This window comes from Heteronotia binoei, chromosome 15 (genome assembly GCF_032191835.1).
Source record: "Heteronotia binoei isolate CCM8104 ecotype False Entrance Well chromosome 15, APGP_CSIRO_Hbin_v1, whole genome shotgun sequence".
Classification (NCBI taxonomy): Eukaryota; Metazoa; Chordata; class Lepidosauria; order Squamata; family Gekkonidae; genus Heteronotia; species Heteronotia binoei.
The window spans coordinates 37,974,567-37,992,189 of record NC_083237.1 but is presented as its reverse complement, the minus strand read 5'-3'; the positions used below and the strand labels follow the sequence as shown (position 1 = coordinate 37,992,189).

Below are 17,623 nucleotides of genomic sequence, written 5' to 3'. Positions count from 1 at the left end.
AACACCTTTTTCAAATCCCTATACACTGTGGGGATGAATACTACCTCCTACATCATTAAACACACTCTTTCCATTTGGGGAGGAGGTTTGGGGCCCCACTCCCCCACTCCCCACACATGATTGTCACACTTCTCTCAAGTAAACGGTGTGGCTGCTCTATTGAATTATTGGGCTGTAATCTGCCAGCTATTGAATCCCTAGGACTACTTGGAAACAGGCTGAGGGGGCGATCACAAATGGTCACTCTTCCCAGTGCACCCGCACACCTACTGCACGGGGAACGGTTTCTTACATGCAAGGGTCCCCCTTCATGGGCTCCCCATCCATTTACTCAAAGAGTAGAGGGTGAGTAGTTCCCTCTGGCTCAACCCAAGGGCATCCACTAGGCCCGGGGAAAGCAAATATTGGGAACACCCAGAGTCCAATAAGACCCTCACCTCGATAAACCTCCTACCCAGTGGGTTTACTAGGGTGATTGGTAAAAAAACAGCTTGTGGTCATATAGAGCAGGGGTGGCCAACGGTAGCTCTCCAGATGTTTTTTGCCTACAACTCCCATCAGTTCCAGCTGCTTGCTGGGGCTGATGGGAGTTGTAGGCAAAAAACATCTGGAGAGCTACTGTTGGCCACCCCTGATATAGAGTCTTTAGTATTTCCCACACTAGTTCCACATGGGAGTTGTTCCTCATTTCTCTCCTCCCCTGAGGTGTCCCCTCAGTTGGCCAGGAATTGAAGTAGGGCTGCACTCCCCTTCTCAGTCTTTGGCATGGATGTCCTTTTCTTCACCTCTCCCTTCTTTGGGGCTGAGGGGGTTCTGCTCCTGGGGTGCTTGGGCATTCACTCACAACATGGTTTTCCCCTCCACAATTGAAGCAGAGTTGGTTCTTGATTTGATTCTCCCTCTCCCTTGGAGAGATCGTAGGCTTCTTGGGAGCCCACTCCCCATTCCTTTTGGCCCTTTAGATGTCCCAGCATCCTGTTGCCATTGGTGCAGAATTAACTTGCATTGCCGGTTCTCGATTTCACAGGCTAGCTCGATCCACCCAACCAAGGTTGGGGGATTCTCAGTTGTCACTGCTTGGGCAAACAAGATGGAGCTGAGTCCCCTTCTGTACTGTTTGATCTTCATTTGTTCATCCCAGCCGTGCACTTTGCTGACTTGCATGCAGAACTCGGCGGTATACTCTCGTAACAATTTCCCCCCTGCTTGAGTTCTTGTGGTATGGTGATAGCCTACATCTCCTGGAGTGGGTCTTCAAACTGCACCCTCAGGGAACGCAAGAGGCCTCTGGCTGATGGGAGTTCTGGGGCCTGGGTCTTGTAAAGGGTCACATACCAGGCTGCTGCTGCACCTTCCAGGCATGAGCCGATATAAATCACTTTAACATCCTCCATGGGGAAGTTGTCATCCCAGACTCAGAGGTGGCCCCTTATTTGAACTAGGAAGAATCCGAGCTTGGTGGGGTCACCATCAAACTGGGCCTCCCGCACTTTGGGTCTATGAGGTATGCATCTAGGTTCCAGTTCTGGTGCTGATGCTGCCAGTTGGACCAGTACTGTGCCTGCTCCTGCCCTGGTGCCGGTTCCCGCACCACTCCATCTGGTGGGGCGACGGGGGGTGCTGGTTGTACAGGACCTGAGCAGCTATTCCCTGTAGCTGATGGGCGAGAGTTCTCACTTCGTGTAGGAAAAAAGTCCCCCATGTTTAGCATCTCTTCGTGGAGCTGCTGATTTTGAGCCCTCAGTTCTTCTCAGAGTCTAAACGACATGGCTTATCCTGCTTGACTTGCCGCTGCACCCATCATACTTTCATCTTCCTTGTCCAACCCCCCAGGATTGGTACTTGCCATGCAGGCCTGATGACTGAGGGCATCGGGTAGCAGTGGCAGTGACCCATTCATCCCAGTCTCCAAACCCTCTTGACCTTTGCCATCCCAGCACATGGCGACATATCGGGGCACCAGCTTCGGGGCATCTTTCAGGGAGTCCTCTAGCTCGGCCGGCTCTGTTTGGGCTTCCTTGCTTTTGGCTTTCTCCTCATCCAACATCATTGTTGGTGGTGAGGGAATTTTCATAATGTCAAGTCCCCAGCAGTTCAGTGGTCAACACCAGGCCATTCAGAGAATAGACTTTAATGAAGTGCTGACAAGCTGAACCATCTGAAGCAAGATGGTTCTTGTGAAAACTCACTTTGGCGGGCAATTTGACCTTACTTATACCAAGTGCTTAAACCATTATACATTCAAACCCAAGGCACGAAGCAAGCTGTCTCTCTCCCCAATAGTCTGTTCCCAGGTCCCTCGCAGGTGCACTAATAATCAGACTGAGATCAGGCTGAAAGAATGCTTCATTAATTACAGGGCTTTTTTTGAACAGGAATGCACAGGAATGCAGTTCTGCCTGGTTTGGTGTCGGGGTGTGTGGCCTAATAGGCAAATGAGCTCCTGATGTTTTTTTTCTCCTACAAAAAAACCCTGTGCAAAACAGTGGTGACATCCAGGGTGTGGCCTAATATGCAAATAAGTTCCTGCTGTACTTTTTATACTAAAAAAGCCCTGGACAATTACACAGAGATAGAAGCTGGTTAAGCAGAAAGCCAAAGTAATAGTCTGGCTAAAATGTCAAGAGGCACTCTTGACAGCCAGGAGAAGGGAAAGAGGATTTATTTATTGATTGATTTATTATCCCACCCTCTCTGCCAAAGGCAGGCTCATATGACAGTGTGTGTAGCATACCCAGGAGAGTCAAAGATTGTCTGGCAGCCTGAAGTTGAAGCTCTTTTAGTGTTATGCACCACTAGGTGGTGAGCTAGTCTTGCTTTTTTTTTTTTTAAGGCAAGAGATATTTCAGAGGTGGTTTGTGATTGTGTCATTGAAGATTACCATGATGCTTTTGGTGGTAAAATTCCCTGATCCAACTCCCTGAAGAAAACAGTGATGACTTATTCTGTTCTTCACAACACAGGCATCTCCCAATAAAGACCAAACTCAAGACACAAAGACATGCTGATGAAATGAGAGAAACTATAGAAGGGGTGAGTTTGTTCTTGTTATATTTCATTAACTAATTTGGCAGTCTCTTCAGAATCTATGGATTTCAGTTTTGAAAGGAATGTAAGGACAAAGGCGCAAAGGAAACTAAGACAAGATTTAGCTGTCACATTTTTCAACTCTTCTTGAAAGAATAGTACAAATGGAGATATAAAGAATAGCAACTCTTTGTTTTATTCACATGTTTATATATTAATGGCTTTTGCTAACGAATTTTCTTGGGTCATTTAGCCATGCAGTATTCTGAGCTGGTGGGTTTCTTTGTTGCACACAAAAATTGTGGATGGTGTTAGATAAAAATGCGGATTTTCAGTGTAATATTTCATGCTGTTTGGTAAATTTGAGATAAGATTTTAATTAATTCAATTGGAAAATTTCTGGTCCTTGTCTTTTTTCCATCATCTACAATGGTGTGTATTTATAAACTTGAGATTGGCTCCATAAATTCTGTCCCACCAATAGTGGGGCTTCTCTCCCATACAGTAAGCCCTCTGGATGGGTAGCATACCTCTTCTCTTGGAAGGAAGTGACAGATGAAGGAACTTCCATACATGGAACAGAACCCATGGAACTCACTATATCCATTGTTACATTACTGCTGAAAAATTTACTCAGGATATTAAATAAGGATATTTAAATTGTAAGGAGGGGCTTTCTGGTTTTGTCATAATAATTGTATTTACTAGATTCTGAACACTCTGATGTAGATGTGTATTCTTTTCTTGAACAAACAAATAAGGATGTTTACAGGGACAAAATGGTGCAAGGAGGGAGGTGTTAAGACAGAGAGGGCAAGGTTCAAAATATTTTAAAAAATAGACATCATACCTTTTCCCCAAAGTTCAAACTTCCATGTAGTGAATATAGCCAGAACTAAGCATTACACTTCAGACTCTATATTTTGGATATTCTTCTTGAGCAAGCATGGAAGATAAACTTAAAATTAATAGAAGATATATTTCAAAACTGATGATAATGATTGATGATGATGATGATGACAATGATGACGGTGGTGGTGGTGATGCTGCTGAGAGGAAGGGAGGGAGAGAGGGGGGGACTACTATGCATGATAACTTTGATGCATGATATGGATGCAATAATTATTCACCAAAAGCGGGTGTATCTGATTAATAACTTCCTTTCTCCCACAGAATGGCTGTAAAGAATCAATTAGCCAATCAATCTAGTGTGGAAGTGTTTCTTCTGATGACATTTTCTGATGACCGTGACATGCAGATTTTGCATTTTGTGATTTTTCTCTCCACTTATTTCTTAGCTGTCATCGGGAACTCTCTCATTGTCATAGCTGTAGCCCTGAACCATCACCTCCACACCCCCATGTACTTCTTCTTGGTGAACTTATCACTGATTGATACCTGCGTCATCTCTACCACTGTCCCCAAATCAATGGCCATTTCCTTGACAAACAACAAACATATTTCTTTCTCTGGATGTGTCTCACAGATCTTCTTTGTTGTCATGTTTGTCACTGCTGAGCTTGCTATCCTCACTGTTATGGCGTATGACCGCTATGTAGCCATCTGCCATCCTCTACAGTACAGATTAATCATGAATTGGGATGCCTGTGCACAGATGGCAGCTGCCACTTGGATAAGCAGTGCGATGCATGCAGTGTTAGAAACTGCTGTCACGTTTAGGTTAAGCTTCTGTGGGTTGAATGTTATTGAGCAATTTTTCTGCGACATCCCTCAGCTACAAAAGATCTCTTGCACTGATACAAAAGTTAATGAACGAATTCTTATTCTTGGACTTATTATGGACTCTTTTATGTTTGTATTCATCTTTGTTTCCTATGGTTACATCTTCTCTACGGTACTGAAGATTCCATCTGTTCAAGGCAGACACAAGGCTTTCTCCACTTGCACTCCCCACTTGGCTGTCTTTTCTTTATTCATCATCACAGCTGTTTTTTCCTACATGAGACCCAAAGCACTTTCCTCTCCAACTCTGGATTTGATTTCTGCTGTTGTGTATACTGTTTTACCACCACTCCTGAATCCAATCATTTATAGCCTCAGGAACAAGGATATCCAGAAGGGTATGTGGAAAATTCCCCTTCAAATTAAGAAACTAATTGCATGATTTCTTAAGAAGAAAAGAGAGTGCTGAAAAGAAGACAGGCAAAAATTCCCTTCTCTGCTCTGAGAGATGTTAACCAACAATATCTGATTAGCTGTAAATAAAAGAGAAGCATCCCCTCACCTTTACTTCTTTCCCTTTCTCCCATCTTTCCCTTTCTTCTCTCCCCAAGCCAATCTCTGCTTCTTTGTCTTTCCAGTTCTCCAACAAATTAATCCCTCCTTATTTCTCTCTCTCTCCCTCCTTCCCTCCAAGCCAATCTACCTTTCTTCCCCTTATCTTTTCCTTTCTCTCTCTCCTCCTAAGCCAATCTCTGGTTCTCCCCCCCCCCCTCTCTTTCCCCCTATCTGGTAGCAATGGCAGCGCCTGGGAGCAGCTCTAAATCTGGAGCAGCTCCCAGTGGGGATCAAGTCAGAGGAGTTTTTGATGTCTGCTATGGCCAGGAGTATTTCCCAACATTTTCCACTGTTGCAGGTGGACCTGGAGTCTCTGCTGGTGTTCCACACTGCTGCAGCTGGACTTGGAGCCTCTGCCAGCATTGCCCTCTACCACACCATGCCCAGAGCAGCTCCTGGTATTCCCTGCTGCTGCAGCCAGGCCTACAGTGGCACCAAACATTCTCCATCCCTGCAGCTGAACCTGGATCAGATCCACAGAAGTAGCAGCAGCCAGGTCCTCAATGGGAAGTTGCATTTTCTGCACATGTACAGACAACACCTTTTATTTGAGGGGAATTTAACCCCCCCCCCCCTTTCAAAGTTTTTTTTAACTTTTTTGCATTTGTTTGCAGACCTTTGGAATCCCAAGTCTGTAAAAAAACCTGTTGGAGGAGAATTTGCCCTTTTTTTGTGGAAATAAGTATCCACAGGCAGAGGGGACTGCTGAGAATTAGATATATAGACAAGTGGGGCCCTAAATAAAATGTTGCATAATGTGTTGTGGTTTGTTTTAAGTTGTAATTGCATTTTTTGGAGTTGCAGTGTAAGATTTGTAGTTATTAAATGTTTATAGTTCTTGTGATGAGACTCACTCAATACATAGCATTTATCTTATCATTTTGTTTCCTTGTTGGTTTTGTGTGCTTCTGTATGTGTTAATTCTAAATGCCATAGTTCTTTTTATTTTTGTATTCTTCTTTTGTATGTAATATTTGTTATTGCTGCTTTTAATTAAAGTATTTATTTGAATACCACATTAGTTGTAAATGTTTCTCAGTCATTTGATTGGGTTGGTCTTGTGAAAAACAGACTCCACATACACACACATGCACATAGCAGATTCTCAGAACAGAGTGCCAACAGTGAGATGGAGGAGTCCTTGGTGCAAATCATGTTTCAGCCGCTAATTCTGAGGCAACTCTCTATCTCTCATAAGAACATAAGAGAAGCCATGTTGGATCACACCAATGGTCCATCCAGTCCAACACTCTGTGTCACACAGTGGGCATAAAAACCAGGCACAATTTCAACTGCAATGTGGAATAAATAATAGGGATGGGCACAGACCAGAAAATGCTGCTTCGATTCATGAACAGAACCGGACCGTTTTCAGACCAGTTTCCAAACTGAACCACAGCCTGGTTCACGAACCAGTTCACAAACTGGTCCGGTTTTTAAAAAGCCCCCCACAGGGCTTCAAAACTCCAAAACGGCAGGTTGTCTCCAGTTCACTCTCCTCAATATACCTATCAAGTTTGGTCCACATTGGACTTGGGTGGGGGGGGCTGAGTTACAGATCCCTAAAAAATGTCATTCACTGCAATGTTTTTTCAATGGGATGCCACCTCTGCTGGTTCAGAAGTGACAAAAACTGACCTGGGTGAGCTAGAAGCCTTCAACACACACAATTCCTCCCTATGGTGATCCTCCTCATGGTCTACATGTTACATGCATGTCAGATTTGGGGGGATCCAAGTAGCAGACCACCAAACAAGGTGCCTCCAGGAAACTGTTTTTGTGGGAGTTGTCCAGTGTCAGTTTGAGACACTGCGATGTGGACCTGGTTAAGCTACAGGCATCAGACTCCCAGAGTACTTCCCCAGGGGCCACCCACATGGCTGCAGGTGGCTGTGTCTTCCTGGAACTAGCCACCCAGCCCTAGTGACATAGTGACTGATTGGGGCCAAGCCTTTCATCATCCCTGGGAAGGTGACAGGGACAACCAAGCCTGGCAACTGGGACTCACTGCACAGCTGTGGAAGGGGGCACAGGTGGACTAGCTGAGGGAATGTGTAAGAATATGTGGCAGAGGAGAAAGTATGCTTTTTTGGAGGAGCAACAAGGGTACCCCACAGCAGGGGAAGAGGGCAGTAAGAAAAGCCCCCCAAAAATCTGTAGGTAGTTTGGGTGCCTGAGTGGGAGAGGACAGTGAAACCCCCCCAGGCAGAGACTCAAGCAACACAGGAAGAAACAAAGTGCTTTTTGGAGGAGCAGAAAGGGGACCCCACAGCCAGGGAAGATGGCAGTTAGCCAAGTCCTCCAGAAATCTGTAGGTAGTTTGGGTGCCTCAGTGGGAGAGGATTACCACCACCACCCCCGGCAAAGCCTCAAGCTATACAGGAAGAAACTGGGTGCTTTTTGGAGGAGCAGAAAGGGGACTCCACAACCAGCATGCAGAGAAAAGGACAGTTTTCAGAACCCACAAAAGTGAATAGTCCACTCCCAAATCAAATAAAAAAACATGTTTTAAATTAAAAAAAAATATCCATGTTTCCCACTCCTCACAGCAAAGAAAAAGACAGGGGTGCGGTGGGGAATGTAGCTCTGAATGCAAGGAAAGGAGAAAAAAGAGAAAGGTGATGCTTTTACTTTGGCAGTCTGTATAGAGGCCTGGAGATTCAACAGGTTTCTCCACCCACCCCAGTAATTCCTCCCTCCACAGTCCACCAAAAGATATTCTTTCACACGCAAGAAGAACTAGACTCGCAAAAACCAGATGCAAACAGAGGACAGGAATGCGCCTCCAGTGATTATATACATTCCTCCCCCCCATCCTGAGGAAGTCAGATCAATGCCTGTCATTGGAAATTAGAATTGCCTGTCAGCTTCAGACTGTCATATTGGTCCCTCAATGGCTGGAAGTATCTCACTCATGCCCACTTTTGAGCACAAAACTCCATGGGTGGAGTTTCTTTGCCAAGAGTGCACAAGAAGTTCCGAACCGGGCAGAAAGTTCGGAGACTTCCTTTCCGAACATGTGACTTCGAACTGAGCTGTTCGAACCTCGAACAAGGTAAAGTCTGGGTCAGATTTAATTCGGATTCGGGTCTGTGCCCATCCCTAATAAATAATAACAGCCTTTGGTTGAAGGCTTGTTGAGACAATACACAGGAGAGCTATAAATTCTTGAAATGTGCTATCTCAGTATTAAGTACTGATGTTTTAAGTTTCCCCTCCCATGAAAATCAAATGTGCTCCAAATTCCATCCTTTTGAAAGCACTATCCATTTTGATACAGTGTGTTTTGAATGCCATCTAGTGTAAACACCCGAGATTTTGTGGCACCTCCCTGAACAGTGTCAGCAAAGGGTTCATTGAAGTCCCAAAAATGATCAAAGGCGACTTGGTTAAGAAACTAAGTTTCATTTATTGATTACAACAATGTTACTCTCTACATAGAACTATTGAAACTGATAACGGGTAGACTGAGCCATTGGTATTTATGAATATACTTCAAAGACTGGAGCTTTAAATCACTTATCATAATAAATCTACAGTCGTCCCCGCAATTGCTACTTTCACACGCCGCTTATCTTTCGCTAGGGCTAGTTACATCCTCCCTCTAGGTGGTGTCCTTGCTCTTGCTCGGGAGGCGCCAGGGTGGCTAGCCTGGTATTCTGCACTTCAAAGGCTGAGCTTCTCTTCGGAGTTCTGGCAACCTCCTTTCCCACCCCTCCTTCTTTTGCAGGGAACAAGTATTAGTAGGTTAGCATTCTATTAGGCATGGAGGTTAGTAAGCATGGATTAATTACAATTAAAACATAACTGACTTCAATTGAACATTGCCTGATATACTGCCCCGCCTAAGCTCTTGCTCGGGGCTTTTCTGGGTGCAGTAGGTAAAATTGCTTGAGTAATTGAGGAGCATTGAGATCAGAGGATTTTACCCACTCGTCGCAGCTGGGCTGAAAGTAGCGCCAGTGGACTAAGTAGTGTAAAACCCCCTGTGCATTTTAGAGTCAAGGATCTCCTTCACTTCGTGATGTTTCTGGCCCTTCACCAGAATAGGTTCCAGCTCGGGGCTCCGAGGATGCCATCTCGAACCACCTGGATCTCGACGGATAAGACTGCAATGGAAAACAGGGTGTATTTTACTGAACAGTTTGAGCAAGTCCAGTTCTACAGTCAGTTTGTTGATCACTCTTTTTATCTTGAAGGGGCCTAGGAAGCGATAGGCCAGCTTTCGGGAAGTCTGGGGCAGTGGGAGGTTTTTTGTGGATAGGAATACAGTCTCTCCCTCTTTGAAATCCCACCCCGGGCTGTGCTTTTTGTCGAATTGGGCTTTGTAGTCCTTTTTCGCTTCCTCTAAATTCTCTTGGATGATTTTCCAGGATTTTTCTAACTCCCCCCACCATTGTTGGCAGTCCGTGGAAATGGGTTGGTCCCCGCCCCCGGGTAGAGAGGGGAAGGGCTTTCCTTTGTAGCCATGCACAGCTTGGAAGAGGGACACCTTGGTAGAGCTGTGGAGGCTATTATTATATCCGTATTCTGTGAAGGGCAGAAGCTCCACCCAATTAGACTGTTGAAAGTTTATGTAGCACCGCAAGTATTGCTCTAGAAGCCCATTAACCCGCTCACTTTGACCGTCCGTCAGCGGGTGGTAGGCGGAGCTTAGTCCCTGTTCCATCCCGGTGAGTTTGCAAAACTCCCGCCAGAAGTTGGCAACGAACTGCGGCCCGCGGTCGCTAATGACCTTATTGGGGAATGAGTGAACCCGGACCATGTGTAAAAAGAAGAGATGCTAATTCCTTTGCTGTGGGGAGCTTTCGGAAAGGAATGAAATGGGCTAGCTTCGAGAAAGTGTCCACCACTACTAGTATCACAGTCCGGCCCCTAGATGGAGGCAGTTCTACAATAAAGTTCATTGACACTACCGACCAGGGCCGCTCTGCAGTGGGGAGGGGCTGTAGGAGTCCCGGCACCTTTCCCCGCCTTCTTTTTTGCCATGAGGCAAGTGGAGCACGTTTGTATGAATTCTGAAATGTCTTTTTTCATTTGCAGCCACCCTGCACTAGGTGGAGGGTTTTTACGTATCCAAAGTGCCCGGCTAATTTGTTGGTGTGGCAATGCTGTATCACCTCCACCCTTAAGGATTTTGGGACATACAGTTTCCCCTCGTGGTACCAGAACCCTCCTTCCCCCTTTATTAATCTGGCCGGCCGGTCTTTTCCCTCGGCTTCCGCCTTGATTATCAACTTGTTTCCCCCCCAAGGGTCTTTTTTCTGGGCGGCCATCTTTGATCTGGTCTGCACTGCCCTGGCCACTGCCTCGGGTGGTATCAGAGAGTCTATAACCTCCTCCCGCTCGCTCTCGTGCTGGGGCAACCTGGAGAGAGTGTCAGCCAAAAAGTTTTTTGAGCCCGGGATGGGCGTAGGGTAAAATCGAATTTGGCAAAAAATCCCACCCACCGAATTTGCTTCCCTGTCAGTTTTCAGTGCCCTGTAAGGGCCTCCAAGTTTTTGTGATCAGTCCAAATTTCAAACGGGACCCGGGCTCCCTCTAGCCACGACCGCCACGTCTTCAGGGCGGACGTCACTGCATAGGCTTCCTTGTCCCACACTGACCAATTTCTTTGCTCGTTCCAGAATTTGTGGGAGATGTAGGCGCAAGGTCTTAGCTGGCCCCCCTCATCCTTCTGCATTAATATTGCTCCTACGGCCGTGTCAGAGGCATCGCATTGGACCACGAAGGGTTTGAGCTCGTTGGGGTGCACTAGCACCGGCTCACTGGTGAATAGGCGTTTTAATGTGTCCAATGCCTCCTGGCACGGCTTAATCCACTTCAATTTGGCCCCTGGTTTTTTCGCCCCGGGCCCCCTCCCCTTGGTCTGGAGGAGGTCAGTTAATGGCAAGGCCACCTTAGCGAACCCCTGGATGAACAACCTGTAGAAATTTGTGAATCCGAGGAAGGATTGGAGCTGTCTACGTGTCCTCGGGGGTTCCCAGTCTAGCACGGCTTGTATTTTCGCAGGATCCATTGCTAGCCCCTTGCCCGACACCCGGAAGCCAAAGTAGTCTAGTTCCTCTTTGTGAAACTCGCACTTGGACAGTTTGGCATATAGCTTGTTCTGATATAACATGGTTAGGACCTCTCGCACTAGCTTTATGTGGGAGGGGAGGTCTTTGGAATAAATAATGATGTCATCCAGGTACACCACAACCCCCCGATACAGGTATTTTCTCAGCACATCATTGATTAAATTCATGAAAACTCCCGAAGCCCTCTGGAGCCTGAACGGCATCATCAGGTATTCAAATTGCCCCATCGGTGTGTTGAACACTGTTTTCCACTCATCCCCCTCCTTAATCCTAACTCGGAAGTAAGCGTCGCGCAGGTCGAGTTTGGTAAAGATTGACCCTTCTGACACTGCACTTAGCAAGTCTTTGATCAGGGGGATGGGGTAAGCGTTTGACATGGAAATCCCATTGATCCCGCGAAAGTCAGTGCAAAGTCTCAGGCTCCCGTCCTTCTTTTTACGGAACAGGACTGCGGCAGCGTGCGGGGCCATGGCTGGGCGAATGAAGCCCCCGCACAGGTTCTTATCTAGGAATTTCCTTAGCTCCACTTTTTCTGCCCACCCCATCGAATAGAGTTTTGCTTTGGGCAAAGACTGGCTGGGGATGAGCTCTATGGCGCAGTCTGTGCTCCGGTGCGGCAGCAGCTCATCGGCTTCCGTCTCGCTGAACACCCCCTTCAAGTCCCGATACTCTGGGGATTGATTTTATTTCCTCTATGGTCACACACAGTTTCTCATTCTTGGGGGGTGGCCGTGGCCCCCATAGCTCCCGCCACAGGTGGGAAGTGCATCGCCTGTCGAGGAAGTCGATCGTGTGCTCTCCCCATTGTATGTCCGGCTGACTTCAATTGAACATTGCCTGACAAACAGGTGCTCATAGGTCTGTGCAAAGAAGATACAACATTGGAGACAAAGAGAAGCAGGAGCCCTTGCAGGCCTAGGGGTGCAAGACGGTGCTTTCTCTCACTTTGAAGATTTAAAGTGGGATAGCAGATCAATTGCCCTGTAGGAATGCCTCTTTGCCCCCACCTGTCATGTGCATATATGTTTGTAAACAGGGCAAATGATGCAAAGACATATTCTTTCCCTCCAAGGGAACTAACTTGGATTAATGCTAGCCCCAAGAACTTCTTACCTTTTACAGAAGTGAAATGAATGTAACAGGATGTCCACAAAACATATGCCTAAAAGAAAGATATTGCATAGGTGGCTGATTGTATTACTTGGATGGTTGGGTAAACTTCTAACTAGAGGAGGCAGGATTGTCTTAAAATCTCTCACTCTTGATGTGATGGGGCTTGGAGTAGATTCCTGCAATGGCTATTTCATAAGATATCAAAAGGTAGTGTATGTGGGGGATTCAAACCTCATAAGAACATAAGGGAAGCCATGTTGGATCAGGGCAATGGCCCATCCAGTCCAACACTGTGTCACACAGTGGCCAATATATGTGAGTGTGTGCGTATACACATATACATACACACACACATATATATATATACTGTGGTTAATAACCACTGATGGACCTCTGCTCCATATTTTTATCCAATCCCCTCTTAAAGCTGGCTATGCTTGTAGCTGCCACCACCTCCTGTGGCAGTGAATTCCACATGTTAATCACCCTTTGGGTGAAGAAGTACTTCCTTTTATCATTTTAACCTGACTCCTCAGCAATTTCATTGAATGCCCACGAGTTCTTGTATTGTGAGAAATGGAGAAAAGTACTTCTTTCTCTACCTTCTCCATCCCATGCATAATCTTGTAAACCTCTATCATGTCACCCCACAGTCGACGTTTCTCCAAGCTAAAGAGCCCCAAGCGTTTTAACCTTTCTTCATAGGGACAGTGTTCCAAACCTTTAATCATTCTAGTTGCCCTTTTCTGCAACCCTCCCCAAGTTTTTTTTTTTTTTAAACTTTTTGGGTTTTTCTACAGACCCATGGTGTCCTCTGAGTCTGTAGACAAACCTGTTCAAGAAGAAGAAGATATTGGATTTATATCCCGCCCTCCACTCCGAAGAGTCTCAGAGCGGCTCACAATCTCCTTTACCTTCCTCCCCCACAACATACACCCTGTGAGGTGGGTGGGGCTGGAGAGGGCTCTCACAGCAGCTGCCCTTTTAAGGACAACTTCTGCCAGAGCTCTGGCTGACCCAAGGCCATTCCAGCAGGTGCAAGTGGAGGAGTGGGGAATCAAACCCGGTTCTCCCAGATAAGAGTCCGCACACTTAACCACTACACCAAACTGGCTCTCCACTGGTTCAGGGAGACTGTGCCTTCTGTTTGCAGAAATAAGTATCTGCAGCTAGAAGGCACTACTGAAAATTAGATATATAGATGATCCCTCATCACTGTTTTATAGATTTTGTTTGGGAAGACTCTAGGGATGAAATACTTGAGCATCAGACAGCCTTGTTTTTTATTTGTTGTACATTGTCCAGAGCCTGGCTTAGGCTGGGAGGGGGTGATTCAGTAAATCAAATTGATGATGATGATGATGATGATGATGATGATGATGATGATATATCTTTCACCAGCACTTCTGCTTGTCCAAAGGCTCATTAAACACCACTGATCTTGTACAAATGGAAGTGCTAGCAAAAGAGGAAGCATGCTCCAGAGCAAAAGCTTTCTAGCACTTGTAAACTTCATCCATTGGATCCTTTAAAATAATGTTAAAGAAATTAAAACATAGCATTTATTTCCACAAATATCATATTAATGAAAGCAGTTTTAATGAAAGTCCACAAACTTTTAAATGACAGTTGCTCTGAGGTAACTTTAATGGTTGCTAGATTTCTTCAACAGGCCATGGAAATCCGACAGAGAATGGTTCTGGAATGACCATATTTTATTTGTTTTAATTATTTAATTTTGCTAAACTTGAAAGGATATATATTTTACTTATTTTATGTATATTAGCTTCTCTGCATACTCTATTATCTAGGATTTTATATTATTTATATTGCTATTTTTACTGCTAAATCTGTTTTATGCCAATAAAGGCTTGCTGTTGCTGTATTAATGAAAAATGAATCCTTCAAATTTAGTTGGGAGTAAAAATGTAGAGAAACAGAGAGCAAACTGTTCTTCCGGTTTGTGGCGGGGCGAGGCGGCAGCGTTTTCGGTGAGCTCCGCTGAGACGCGCTGAACAGAGGCTTCAAGGGGGGCTTGTGTGCCCGTACAGACCTCCAGTTGTTGGGGGCAGTACACAGAGGGGGCGAAGGGAAGTGCTAGAGGGGGTTCTATCTCCCCAAGCACTACGCCCTTTTTCCCTGTCCCGAAGCCGAGAGGCGCCGAATGGCGACTTAGCTCCGACCGCCGGAACAAGGAGGACGCTGCTGGAAGGCGGTTTTAGAAATAAAGTCGACCCAACGTGGATATTTGCTAGGTTGGGATGTTCCATGATATCCCCTTGAGAAAGGCTGGATTGATTATTTGACCTATTTTGAAAGGGAAATTTTCTAGCTGCTTGTTTTCGTGGAAAGAAGAAGATCCCGGTGCGTTATTCCCCATGGTGGACTCTAAACAGCGGCGGAGAGAGTGAGAAGGTGCGGTGCAGAGGTGTGAGCGGTGGAGTGGCGGTAGGAAGATACAACTGAATTAAACTACGTCTTACTGACTGTTGGACTTGGCAATATTTTGGAGGCACCGTTGTGGCTTTCTGCTATTTCTTTTGACTTTTCGGGGGACTTAAAGAAAAGAGGACGAGGAGAGTCGGAGGAAGGAAAACGGGAGAGAAGGGAGAGGTTAGACGCGACTTGGAGACATTGTAGAAGATAAGTTGTGATTTGCTTGAGAGCCTCAGAGGATAGTAGCTACAGCGAGATTGGAAGCCATAAAAGGACTTTGAACAGACTCTGAATGGACTTAGACTTCACTGTGTGACCGCTACCCCCTTCCCTTTTTTTTTTCTTTCTTTCTTTTCTCCCTTCCTTTCCCATCTCCTTCGTGTTTCTGCTTTTGGTTGTATACTGTCTCCTTGGGAGCTTTAGTCGGGGGAAGAGGGGAGGAGGGGAGGAGAGGGGAGAAGGCGGCGGGGTAGAGTTTCTTTTAAGTTTCTTAAAGAGCTAATCGCAGCTAAAAGGCGGTAGAAGTCTTTCTTAGGCTCAGAGAGGTTGAAATTCTGTTTGTAATATCTCTTCAGAGAGAAGTAGAAGGAGGTGGTGGCTGAAATTCTGTTTGTAATATTAGTGGAAGCCCTGTTTAAAATGTCACAGCAGGTTAAAGCCAAGTTTTCTGGACAACCAAAATCAGTAGGAGCGTCAATCTCTCAAGATGCTCTTAAAGAGATGCAACAATTTTATTTAGAGGCCTTGAAACAGGCTCAACTGTCATTAAGCAATCAGATAGAGGGGCTTGCAAATAAAATAGAAGCCTTAGATGACAAATGTAAGGATACTAAGAAGGATATTGCCGAAGTGGTGAAAATTACAAAATCTATAGAGGGGAAGCTTAAGCTAACTGATCAAAGGATAGGAGAAATTGTAACTAAACAAGAAGAATATGATATCAAAATGGCTAAATTAGAACAGGGACAAGCGGATTACATACTTAGATTGGTGAATATTCCTGAGGAAAAAGGTGAAAACTTAGTAGAGGTGGTAACAGAAGCTCTGATGAATGTAATAAAGAAGGATCAAGAGGAGATAGAAAGGGAAATTGATTATATATTCAGAATGGGATCACAGTATGCGAAAAAAAATGATCTTCCGAGAGAAGTCCATGTAAAGTTTGTGCGAAGGTGTACCAAAGAAAAAATCTGGAGAGAATTAAGGGAGGAACCCCTCATGATTAAAGGAACTAGGATTAAAGTGATGAGAGAGATACCCTGGGCAATAAGGCATAGAAGGAAACCCTAAATGAATCTAGCGGTAACGCTACAAAATCAGGGAATTATGTACAGATGGTTGTTTCCGGAGGGGTTGCTGTTTACTTATACGGGAACAAGATACAAGATTGATTCATATGAGAAGGCGGAAGACTTTCTAAAAAATCAAGCCAAAACATGGTCAAGGAAAGTAGAGAGAAGTAACTATAGAGAAGAACAGGTTAAAATGGGACAAAGTCGTCCGGGGGAGCCGGATGACCCGGCTTCTTTAAGTGAACGAGAGGAGGGTGAAGTACAGGGGGAGGAACGGACTCAGAGAGAGACTAGGGCACAGAGAAAGAAGAAAAACTTTCAAGGTGACTAAAGGGTTCAGATTTTTTTTTCTCTTTTTCATAAAGAATGAATAGGTTAAAAACTATTTCGCTAAACGTTAATGGTTTGAATTCGCCAAAAAAAAAGGAAGTGTATATTTTTGCAATTAAAGAAATTAAATTTAGACATTATATGCTTACAGGAGACGCATCTGAAAAAGAAAGATGAATGGCTATTACGGAATGAAAAATTAGGGAAGGCGTATATAACCTCTGAGGCACAAAAGAAAAAAAGGGGATTAGTCACCTATGTTAGAGGAAACCTGCAGGCTAAAATGGTCTTTCAGTCGGCTGATGCAAGATTTCAGGGGATTGAAATTATTAAAGAATCTCTGAAAATTTTGTTGGTCAATATCTATGCACCAAACGATAAGCAGAGTAAGTTCTACAAGGACTTACATACAGAAATCAGAACTCAAGATTATGATAAGATATGTCTATTGGGTGATTTCAATGCGGTAGCATGCCCAGATCTAGATAGGAGCCCCAGAAGCTCAAAAAACAGGTCTAAAAGGTCCAGAAGTAATGCTCTACCAGAGGCTTTTTTTAGGTTGGTAGAGGAATTTACTTTAGTAGATGCCTGGCGAACTCTAAATCCCAATAAAAGAGATTTTACTTTTTTTTCGGGTAGACACAACTCATGGTCTCGTATTGACATGATGTGGATGTCAGTAAGTTTAATGAAATCAATTGAAGAAATAGAAATCCTCCCTAATACAGTAGCAGACCATAATCCTATTATAATGGCAATGAAAGATGTCAAGAGGAGTCCAGGGTGGAGAATGAATTTTAAACTTTTGGAAGATAAAGAATTTATTAACTATACTAGAAAGGAGATGAAGGTTTTCTTCCAATTAAATATGCAGAAGGACACATCCTACACAATTTTATGGGAAACAAGCAAAGCATTTATGAAAGGTCTAGCTATCAGTTTTAATGCGTCTAAGAGACGGGAGGAGAATAAAACGATAACAGAGCTAACAGACACAATAAAGTTAAAAGAGAAACAGTTAAAAGAGAAACCTACCCTACAAGAAAT

General features: G+C 44.8%; 1 protein-coding gene across 1 annotated transcript; it reads left to right on the top strand.

The window, feature by feature from the left end:
- Window positions 1–4,201: 4,201 nt before the first annotated feature.
- Window positions 4,202–5,152, top strand: LOC132583437 (olfactory receptor 14A16-like). Its single transcript, XM_060255073.1, has one exon. The coding sequence runs from the start codon at window positions 4,202–4,204 to the stop codon at window positions 5,150–5,152; it is 951 nt and encodes a 316-aa protein (XP_060111056.1).
- The last annotated feature ends 12,471 nt before the right edge of the window (window positions 5,153–17,623 follow it).